Source organism: Leuciscus leuciscus (genome assembly GCF_965113295.1).
Source record: "Leuciscus leuciscus genome assembly, chromosome: 8".
In the NCBI taxonomy this organism is placed as follows: domain Eukaryota; kingdom Metazoa; phylum Chordata; class Actinopteri; order Cypriniformes; family Leuciscidae; genus Leuciscus; species Leuciscus leuciscus.
Window position 1 is genome coordinate 19,205,975 of NC_138732.1, and position 11,771 is coordinate 19,217,745.

General features: G+C 40.4%; 1 protein-coding gene across 1 annotated transcript; it reads right to left on the minus strand.

Annotated features, from left to right (window-relative positions):
* Positions 1-7,382: 7,382 nt before the first annotated feature.
* On the minus strand, positions 7,383-11,453 carry mcts1 (MCTS1 re-initiation and release factor). Its single transcript, XM_082177399.1, has 6 exons — positions 11,281-11,453; positions 10,562-10,714; positions 10,385-10,482; positions 10,106-10,239; positions 9,419-9,486; positions 7,383-7,611 (listed from the first exon to the last, which is right to left on the minus strand). The coding sequence occupies exons 1-6, from the start codon at positions 11,289-11,291 to the stop codon at positions 7,530-7,532; spliced, it is 546 nt and encodes a 181-aa protein (XP_082033525.1). The 5' UTR covers positions 11,292-11,453; the 3' UTR covers positions 7,383-7,529.
* Between the last annotated feature and the right edge of the window lie 318 nt (positions 11,454-11,771).

Here is an 11,771-nt window from a genome sequence, read left to right on the forward strand (position 1 = left end):
CATTTTTTTCTAGTGTTTCTCTTTTGTTTTTCTCTCCTCTTTCACTCGTTCACTTATCTCTTTTATGCTTCATCATCCTATTCTCTCTTAAACTCCCTTCTTACAGCTACCTTTTTACAAACATCTGTCACTGAATCACTGTTCATAGTGCTTTGGACTCATTTCACCCTAGAATAGAGTTTCCTGTTTCACCCTTTTCACATCCTGATCTGATGTTCAAACACAAGTCATGTGTTTGATCTTTAGCACATGAGAATCATATCGTTAGAAGTCATGTATTAATATTCATGCAGGTTTGGTGTTCAACCCATATATTATTATTATTTTTTAAACTGATATAACAGAAAATATTGAACACATAATGCCATATTAATATTGCATGGTGGTACTTTGATTCCTAATTCAGAAATAACAGACATCTTGCACTTTGTGACTTGTCGATTTGAAGTAATACTGCTTTGTATTATATTCAATGTGCTGTTGTTGCTAGTTCTCAAAAGTACACTTAAAATGAGTGTTTGCAAAAAGATTTAAAATCCAGGCCTTTTCAGAGACGGGAATATTATGAACATGTATATTATGTACTTTAGACAGTGTCTTCCAAATTTCAGGAGAGGAATTTTAAAGGAAGATATAAATGTATAGGAACATTTTTGCTAATTCAAAGGTTAGCAAGAATTGGAGCCACCTAAAAAAACTGTTATTGAAAAAAAAGAAAAGAAAGGCTGTTATTGAAAGATGGAACCGTTAAAAAAATAGATTGGACTTTAGCAAACAGCTCTTGTGTAAGAGCAGCATGACCAAAAAAAGTGACCGGAGTAAAGATAGTTTTGCGGTTTGATATTCTTTATTATTTTGGCTACGGTCCCGTCATGCGGTGACGTAGAAATGCAAATAATATCTCATTTCGTTATTCATGATTTGTGAATTCGTGTGACGCAGTCCTCCGGTCCGAAAAACGTGTATTTTTTTATACTGACTTTTATTTTTAAATTGCGTATAGCTCCAAAAGTCGGTCACTTAGAAGACTGAACCCATGGTGTCACTACAGAGGGTAACACAATCTACATGGCTTTCACTGCCCTATGCATTGCTAAGAAGACTGTCCTCATGAACTGGAAAAATAAAAATAATCTTAATATCAACTAATATAGAGATAATTTGTGGGATTATATTAGTCTTGACACAGCTTCTGCTGCCACATTAGATCAATCTCTCTGGGCTCCTTTGATCAGCTCCATCACTTAGTGTGAGTGGGGGTCCCGATTCTGTCCGGCTGTGGTTTTTGTTGTTGGCATGGGGTGGCCATATGGGCTTGGGGCATCTGGGAGTTCCCTGGGGGTGGGTTTCTAGGGGGATTCGGCGCTGGGGCTGCGGCCTTGGCCTGGATGGGGTATTGGTGACTCTTGGGTGCTGTTTTTCTGGCGGCTGCATGCGGCGCTGCTAGGGATGCTTGTGCTGGCGGACGTAGGTTGCCAGCCTGGCGGCCGCACTGTTCCAGGGTTGGTCCGGGGGGGGCTTGGGGATCTGGGGGCGCTCTGCCTCCGGGTTGGGGTTACGGCTGGGCCTGGGGGGCTTGGGTCCTGGTTGGGATGCCGCCGGGAGCATGGGTTGGGGCATGCGCTTGGGCCCGGCCCTGATGTGGGGGTCTTCGATGCATCGGTCCCTCCGCAGGGGGGGACGGGCTTTACCTGGGTGTCTTATTGTTTTATGTAGTCTGGGAGCTGACTGAATGATGGGGTGGGGTAGTTTTTCCTCTGCTGTGGGGTCTGTTGGGCCGCCCCGGGCTGCCATGGACCCTGGTCTGGATGGGCCTGGGCCCCTCACCCTGGGCAGATTTGGGGTAGCGGGGGTGCCTGTGGGGGTCAGTGGGGGAGCTGGCTCCAAAGGGGGGGGTATTTTGCCCCCTCTGATGTTTTCCTCCCCATCCCTAAGGCTTCACTTCTCCCACTCTAACACACCAACACATAGATAGGGCTTTGAGGTGCGGGTGCGTCGCTGGGATGCGGGGGAGGTGGTACTCCTCTGTCTCCTCGTGGCCACCTGCATCTCAATTACACATTACAGCTTAGACATTCTCATTACTTACTGTCACATGACACATACATATAGGGCCTTGGGGGTTGGGCACACTGAATGGCATCCGGAGGGCGGTCTGTTCAGCTAGCCTTCCCTCTGGTGCCAGTGCCTAACTCTCAATTTTAAGTTGCACATAGACACTGAGGACTCTAGGGAGGGGGCGAGCTGACACAAGCTTGTGGAGGGTGCCCCTCCCCTGTTTTAAAGCACCCCTGTTTTAAAGCACCGTAGAACAACACACACCAACACTACATTTGAGCGGGTGGGCTGAGGCATGGGGTCCTTTTTTTAATTTTTTTTTCTTTTTTTTTCTTTTTTTTTTTTTTTTTTTTTTCTTCACACCCCTGCTCTTTGTTCTCTGTCCGGAGCCGGGGGCTGTGAGGATGAGCTGGCCGCCCGGTCAGGGTCTGGGCTGGTGGTCTTCTCTACTGCTGTGGGGACCGGGGCGGTCTTCCTGTCCCCGCACCGGAGTGAAGGGGGTTCAGCTCCGGGATCGGGCGCTGATCACCCCGCTGGGGGAGGTGGTGCCTGGATCTAGGAGTGTAGAGTGCATATGGGGGGTGCGAGTGTGGGTACCGTGTCCATTTTTGTGTGTCTACATGTGGAGCGAGGGTGTGAATTCGTTTGCGTGCATGAGGGTGGGAATGTATGCTTGTGTATATGTGTGCTTGATCGTCTACGTCTATGTGTCAGGTCGGGCCTTAGACTCCACCTCACTCATCATCTCAGTCGACCCCCACCCCACCATCATGCCCTGCCGGTGGAGGATGCCGCCGGTGCGTTGGTGGTTTCTCGCGCCGGGGCAGGATGCTCGGGCGAGCGCTGGCCCGCTCTCGGCGGTCGCTTGGCGGGGCCTGGCCCTGCTGGCTTTTGCTGGGCCCCGGTTGGGGGGTTGGGGGCCCTTGGATCTCCGGACCCAGGGACCGGTCTGCCCTGGTGTGGTCGGCTGCCGGTGGAGCCTGCGGGCTTGCCGTCACGGCACCCTGGGGCGTCTATACTGTGGCTGTCGGGGGTCCCGCCTTCGGGCTCTCCTCTGACCTTTTCTGGGTGGGGGCCGCGGTTGTCCCTGCGGTGGGTCTCCTGGGGGTCCCGTGCCCTGGGGGGCCTCCGGATGCTTGGGGCCCGGGTCTTTTTTTTTTTCCATGCCAGCTTCATGCTTTGCGGGATGGAGCGGTTGTTCCCCACACACACTATTAAATATTTACATGGAGGAACCTTATGAACACAAGCACGCTCACACATACAGGGGTACACTCAAGCATTCACATTGGTGTAAAAACAGGTGCTCACAGACACACATTGTCTTGATTTGCTGTTGCTTCAAAACTTATTTTGTAATATAAGTTATGTATGCTGCTCAATAACATTTAACAATTAGAATTTATTGTGATTCATTCAGATGTTGGTTGTTGTTGCAGTTTCTCTGATGTTGTGTCTTCTGTTGTTTTCTCTTTTTGTCAGCAGGTATCGAAGCAAATTGTCTATTATTATTTTTTTCTCTCTTTTTTTTTATTATTATAAAAAATATTTTTATAACTGACCCAAACTGAACTATGAAACCTTTCACAAACCAGAATGGGACATTTAAACCGTGTGGGACGGGTTAACTGACCCAAACTGAACTATGAAACCTTTCACAAATCAGAATGGTTAATTAAAACACTCAGGGAAGGGTTAACTGGCCCAAACTGCACCGTGGAACCTTTCACAAATCAGACTGGGACATTTAAACACTCAGGGAAGGGTTAACTGACCCAAACTGAACTGTGGAACCTTTCACAAATCAGAATGGTTAATTTAAACCCTCAGGGAAGAGTTAACTGACCCAAACTGAACTGTGAAACCTTTCACAAATCAGAAAGGGACATCTAAACACTCAGGGAAGGGTTAACTGACCCAAACTGAACTGTGGAACCTTTCACAAATCAGAATGGTTAATTTAAACCCTCAGGGAAGAGTTAACTGACCCAAACTGAACTGTGAAACCTTTCACAAATCAGAAAGGGACATCTAAACACTCAGGGAAGGGTTAACTGGCTCAAACTGAACTGTGGAACCTTTCACAAATCAGAGTGGTTAATTTAAACACTCAGGGAAGGGTTAACTGACCCAAACTGCACTGTGGAACCTTTCACAAATTAGAATGGGACATTTAAACACTCAGGTAAGGGTTAACTGACCCAAACTGAACTGTGGAACCCTTCACAAATCAGAATGGTTAATTTAAACCCTCAGGGAAGAGTTAACTGACCCAAACTGAACTGTGAAACCTTTCACAAATCAGAAAGGGACATCTAAACACTCAGGGAAGGGTTAACTGACCCAAACTGACCTGTGGAACCTTTCACAAATCAGAATGGTTAATTTAAACACTCAGGGAAGGGTTAACTGACCCAAACTGATCTGTGGAACCTTTCACAAATCAGAATGGTTAATTTAAACACTCAGGGAAGGGTTAACTGGCCCAAACTGAACTGTGGAACCTTTCACAAATCAGAAAGGGTCATCTAAACACTCAGGGAAGGGTTAACTGATCCAAACTGACCTGTGGAACCTTTCACAAATCAGAATGGTTAATTTAAGCCCTCAGGGAAGGGTTAACTGACCCAAACTGAACTGTGAAACCTTTCACAAATCAGAAAGGGACATCTAAACACTCAGGGAAGGGTTAACTGGCCCAAACTGAACTGTGGAACCTTTCACAAATCAGAATGGTTAATTTAAACCCTCAGGGAAGGGTTAACTGACCCAAACTGAACTGTGAAATCTTTCACAAATCAGAAAGGGACATCTAAACACCCAGGGAAGGGTTAACTGAACCAAACTGAACTGTGGAACCTTTCACAAATCAGAATGGTTAATTTAAACCCTCAGGGAAGAGTTAACTGACCCAAACTGAACTGTGAAACCTTTCACAAATCAGAAAGGGACATCTAAACACTCAGGGAAGGGTTAACTGGCCCAAACTGAACTGTGGAACCTTTCACAAATCAGAGTGGTTAATTTAAACACTCAGGGAAGGGTTAACTGACCCAAACTGCACTGTGGAACCTTTCACAAATTAGAATGGGACAACTCAGGGAAGGGTTAACTGACCCAAACTGAACTGTGGAACCTTTCACAAATCAGAATGGGACATTTAAACACTCAGGGAAGGGTTAACTGATCCAAACTGACCTGTGGAACCTTTCACAAATCAGAATGGCTAATTTAAACACTCAGGGAAGGGTTAACTGACCCAAACTGAACTGTGGAACCTTTCACAAATCAGAATGGGACATTTAAACACTCAGGGGAGGGTTAACTGATCCAAACTGACCTGTGGAACCTTTCACAAATCAGAATGGTTAATTTAAACCCTCAGGGAAGGGTTAACTGGCCCAAACTGAACTGTGGAACCTTTCACAAATCAGAAAGGGACATCTAAACACTCAGGGAAGGGTTAACTGACCCAACTGAACTGTGGAACCTTTCACAAATCAGAATGGTTAATTTAAACCCTCAGGGAAGGGTTAACTGACCCAAACTGAACTGTGGAACCTTACACAAATCAGAATGGTTAATTTAAACCCTCAGGGTAGGGTTAACTGTCCCAAACTGAACTGTGGAACCTTTCACAAATCAGAATGGGACATTTAAACACTCAGGGAAGGGTTAACTGACCCAAACTGAACCGTGGAACCTTTCACAAATCAGAATGGTTATTTTAAACACTCAGGGAAGGGTTAACTGGCCCAAACTGCACTGTGGAACCTTTCACAAATCAGAATGGTTAATTTAAACACTCAGGGAAGGGTTAACTGGGCCAAACTGCACTGTGAAAGTTTTCACAAATCAAGCTCAATATAAAACAATTGTTTTTGTAATCCAGCAGTCTGTGTGTTTATTATAAATTGATGTTAAACGTGAAGAACAGCTATTTACCAAATTCCTGTCTAGCGGACTTACAAACGGTTTATGGACATGAGCTTTGCTGTGAAAAAAATCACAAATCAAGCAGGTCAAGATGAAGCTGGGTTCAGTCTTCTAAAAGTGACCGACTTTTGGAGCTATACGCAATTTAAAAATAAAAGTCAGTATAAAAAAAATACACGTTTTTCGGACCGGAGGACCGCGTCACACGAATTCACAAATCATGAATAACGAAATGAGATATTATTTGCATGTCTACGTCACCACCGCACGGCGGGACCGTAGCCAAAATAATAAAGAATATCAAACCGCAAAACGGGAGCCATAAAATGTAAAAAGTGAATTTTTGGACAGCGGTTTAATGATTATCATACATTTTCAGATAACTTTTTGCATCTGATATGCCATTCAGTTTAATAAAGGCAGCTTTTACTTCCCCTGCTATTTTATTTTTTACCCTCATTCGATGAAACAGAGTCTGCCGTACAGCACTGCTATCACAAAATCATTACCAAACACCAAAATCAGCTATTTTTTCCAAAAGGCTGCTCTCCAAACTTTATGGCACAGTGCATTAAATGAACAGTTGTTCTAAATGTTCCATCTTTGCAGTCTTCCCTTATTTTACCTCGTTGAGAACTGTTGATTCAATGAAGACACTACCATTAAAATAATTAAGAGAAATTAGTTCAAGAGTAAGGTATGATTGTACAGCAGCAATTCTCTCATATTTCCCCACTGAATTATAAACCATTTCCTGTTGCCTAGCAATAGCATATATTTCAGCATGACGTTACATTCACTCACCTTCCCCGTTCTTCAGTTGAAGACGACTTGGAAGTTGTCTTTTCTTTTACAGTAGAAAAGCGATATATTATTTCAATTTTTTGCTTTCAATTCAATTTAATTCAATTAACCCCTAAGATGGGGTTGTCTTCCACAAGCTGTTTGTATTCACACTCACTGTAACAGCAGTCAAACCCCTCCCACTTCGGAGTAAATTTATCCAGACGTAAACAATCAGCTTTTGTGGTTTAAATTTACATAAATATGATGTGGATGTAGAGCAGCAGAGACATTTGTATATATAAAAAGAAACATCAGGCCCTCATGGGATTTTGAGTTTCATAGAGTGACATTGATTTATGCTTTCTGCTTTTAGTGCAAAAAAAACAATGGGTTCAAAACTATAAAATCAGAAATAGGCCTTGAATCATACTGTAAATTATACATAGTATATAGTGTCATGTTGTTTTAGATGATGCGAAACAAACAAACAAAAAAATCTGTCTTGGGCTAGTGAGAAGTATACAAATATTCTTTAAATAGGTTTTAAGCAGCCATAACACAATTCAGCTTTCACTGTAGCAACAGACCATTTCAGTTAGGAATGACTTGAATACGGATTTTATTTGTGCATTAAAATGGGGTCGTTTTCAAAGCTTTCGGCATGGTAGACAGTTGAGTCCATTCATGTAAACAGTAGCAGCCTGGTGACAAGGGGTCCAGACGATTCCACCGCATCCTCATGTCTGTCATTACTTATACGTCTTCATGTGCCACAGTCCATCATTCAGATAGTGAACGTTCTCGATTCCAATTCCCTTGTTTACTTTCTCTCTGTTCAGTGAAGTGAGACAAGAAATATTCTCAAATGAAATGCAAATTAATCATTTAGTTTTCCATAACCAATAAACTGTAGTCATATGTTTAAACTGATGCTGACTGATTTATATTAATTTCATGAATTGTTTTCTTTTATACATGCTGTACTCACACAGTAATCTAGAGCAGTGGTTCTCAACTGGTTTGGCCATAGGACCCACATTTTCCCATGGTCATTAAAGGCACAGTATGCAAGGTTCGCCGCTAGAGGTCACTCTTTCAAAACAATAACAAAGGTGTAGATTGATGATGCCGTGAATGAGCGTGGAATAATGGGAGGTGTCGTTTTCACCTCCATAGCCAATGGAAAGCAATCCGACGGGACTCAGGCAGAAATCATGTTCATGGGGGAGCTAATGTATTAAAGTTTTAATAATGTTACTGTAGTATGAAGCAGGGCGGGACGAGAGACTTGGACTTATGTGCCACAGACACCCACTGCTGCTCCTTACGTTTTGTTGTTTATGCATATTGTGTTATGTATTTAAAGTTTTATGCATATTGTGTACAATTAAAGTTACGTTTAACGTCCGTCTCCTTCCCTGAACTTGAACTTTGTTACAGTTGCGTTTGATCCCTTTCATTCACATTATTTCATTTCATTCTAATAAAACAAATGAAGCTTTTTCTGATTATGCTATGTTAGCCACTTGACAAAATAGTGTTGTCTCTGAGGCGCGGTACAAACATGTTATTCGCGGTTAATCAAGAAAACAAGCAATAATGCTAACCGTATTGAGCTATATAACAATGATTAATTTTCTGTCAATAAAAGTATCTATACAGCTGTCCACCGGTCTAATAAAACGCATAATATCAAAGCGTCTTTGGTGTTTCCATAGTTTCTATGGAAGTAAAACTGGATAGCACAGATATGACATCATTAAAAGGCAACGCAATGGCGTGGGCCGTTACACTGGTTAAAATAGCTCATTTTTCTGGATTAAACATGGTTGAAAAAATTTGGAATAATGTAAGTACACATAACATGGATATTTTAATCCAAAAATCTTACATATTGTGCCTTTAAGCCGCAACCCAAAGTTTTAGTCATGTGAACCAAGCAAATGTATTTCTCAAAAATGGTTGATACACCATCAGTACATCCCACTTTAACATCCACATAAATTAAGAATATCATAAACATTGATGAATAAACAGTATCATAAGGTAAGGCTATTAACTAGTGCCAAACTAGCTTTTGTTCAAATAGAAGAGTCAACAGCTATCGCACGTCTTTCATAATCAATGATTGTGATCAATGATTGTGAACACCAATTTATGTTTCAGAAAAAACATTTAGGCTTTGTTTCACAGACACAACTTAGATTAAGCAAGGATTAGACCTTAGTTCAATTAGGAAATTTAAACAGTTTTTATAAACGTGCCCTAGAAAAAACACAATGGCAGTGACATATTTTAAGACATGTCAGTGCAAGCTGCTTTCAGTTAAAACAGCTCAAACATACAGTATTTTAGTCTGGGACTAGACTTGAGCCTTGTCTGTGAAACTGGGGGTTAGAATTAAGTCTGTTGTTGTTTCTTTGACTATACACAACGACCCACTCAAAACGGTATTGCGACCCACCGGTTGAGAAACACTGATTTAGAGGATAGATGAACTAAACATTTCAACATTTAAGAATATCTGTGCAGATCATAAAAAAAAAAATAAAAAAAAAAATTTTTTTGTAGACGTGTGTGTAGTTTTGCTTTTTAAAATCAAATGGGTATTCAGAATACAAATGCTTAAAACACTCACATGTCATCTGCAGACATCTTCATGACTCCCACACAGATTGCATGCTGCTTCCCTTCTGCCATTATGGCCTGAAAACAAATACTTAAGGACAACAACATGTGCTATGCAACACACACCAATCAAATCTATTACGTGAATAGTTCACTCAAAAACTAATTATTAATGGTAGTGTGGTTATTGTTTTCAGTAACTGAAAGTAATTGAAATAAAATTAAGATTAAATATTAGCTGAAAAACAAAAACAATGTTGCATTGGAGACTACATGAAATAAATATGTTTAAGTACTAGAATTATTAAAGCTAATACTGAAATAAAATATAAAAAAATAGAAATAGAAATAAATTAATAATAAATAAAAAAGACAGCATAAAAAAATGACTAAAACTTAAATGAAAATTGAAAATAGGTAATCAGTTTACATACAACATTTCAAAAGGACAAATATACCATAAAAGTATTTCATAAGACTTTTTCTGAAGTCATATGATTCCTTTGTGTGATGAACAACAGACCAAAGGTAATGTGGTGCTTTCTGTGTCCTTTTTGGCATTGACAAAAGAGTTGTGTGAAGAGACAGATTATTATTTTTAAGTGAACTATTTCTTCACAATAAATCAGTAGGATTTATTCTTCAAGTGCAGAAAAATATTTCAAAAACGAAAAATGAATACAACAAAAAAAGATACAACTACTTTGTCTGTGTCAGCAGGGTAGAGTTTGGCTCCTGGTGATGTAAGGCCTGGGCACATGATATTGGCTCCACTCAGAACAAATTTGATGGCTCCTTTATCTACTTGTTGGTGTGGCAGGATGAAGGGAACTGGAGAACAGACACGCGAGTATCAGGCATTAGTCTGACCAAGTTGAATTGCAAGTGTAAGTTGTGTAATATAATAAGTTTTCCATAATCAGAAAATCTTTTCTGCAGAGAAAGCATTACACTGCTAAAATTAAAGCTGTCTTACATTTGTGTAGAAGTCTGAGGGTGGGATAGAAGGGCCCTTCTCTCTGTCTGAAGAATAGCAGCTCTCCATTTACTGTAAGAATTTCAATATGCTCATGACTGGAAACATAGACAAAATATCACAGTTAGTTAATCCTTTAGTACTGCATTACAGTTGTCCATATTGTGAAACTCTTACCATCTCACAATTTTGACTGGGTCCTTTTTGGGCATTATCTGGTTGAGCCAATCATCGATGTTGGGAAACTGATCTAACAGCTGATTCTTTATACCCTTAATTACAGACGTCTTCAGCTGGATACAGTTCGAAACATTTTCCTTTTCATCAAATCTAGGAAGAAAAAGAAAATTATCAGCAAATATAACATCTAATAATGCAGATGACACAGATGCAGGTCTCTCAAAAAGTTTGTTAAAATAAAGAAATTAGTCTAGTACAGAGATCTGATATAACATAATTACTCAAATGTTTTATGATTGACTTGTATCAAGTTTGGTTCCTTGAATTTTAAAAACCTCACATCCATCACTTAATGTAAACATACGTTTTTTGCAGTTTGCTTACTATCTTTTCAAGTTATAAATATTAGAAGTAACGTTATCTTATCAAAGCTTAGTGTGAAAACACAGGAATACAGATGGATCATTACTAATGAAATAAAAGTGAGCTGTGACAGCAAGTTAGCAGTGCAGCTAAACATGTTACTGTCTCGGCTGCAGAATTAAGGGTACATATTAAGTTATAATACCATATTAAGCTGGTAAGCGTATACATGCGATATAAATATATATTACTTCTACGAAGCTACTGAGCTAACGAAACACAATTACTGTAACAATGCTAAGTTGCGTCAGCTACTATGTAACGTTATAAGGTTGACAACGGCTCAAGCTTACTTTTTAAACATCCTTGCGAGTCGTAATCGGTCACTCTTGTCCTCTTATCTAAGTGATCTTACAGAACGAAGAAATATAAACTAAATCTTCAGTGTACGACGGTTAAATGAACTAACTCCACGCTTCACGTTAAACGCAGGTGATTCCGTTTCATTTACGACAGTGGTAAACATTTTACGGCAAGGGGTGGACGTACCGCATGACAAAATATAATATCAGTATTTTGCTATGTACTTTGAAATTTTATGTTAAGACTTTAGTGATATCGATAATGATCAATGCAAAGTTTGTAAAAATAAATAAAAATAACGTAACTAATCATCGCACATTAAAACAACTGTTTTGTATTATGCGTTGTTTTCTGATATTGTATGCGTATGCAAAATGCATTATCTTATTAAATATGCACTGATTTCCATACTTTTCCAAAACAGAAATCTGAACATTGGATGAAACAAGGTTCAAAATTCATGTTTCATTTGGTTGACAGA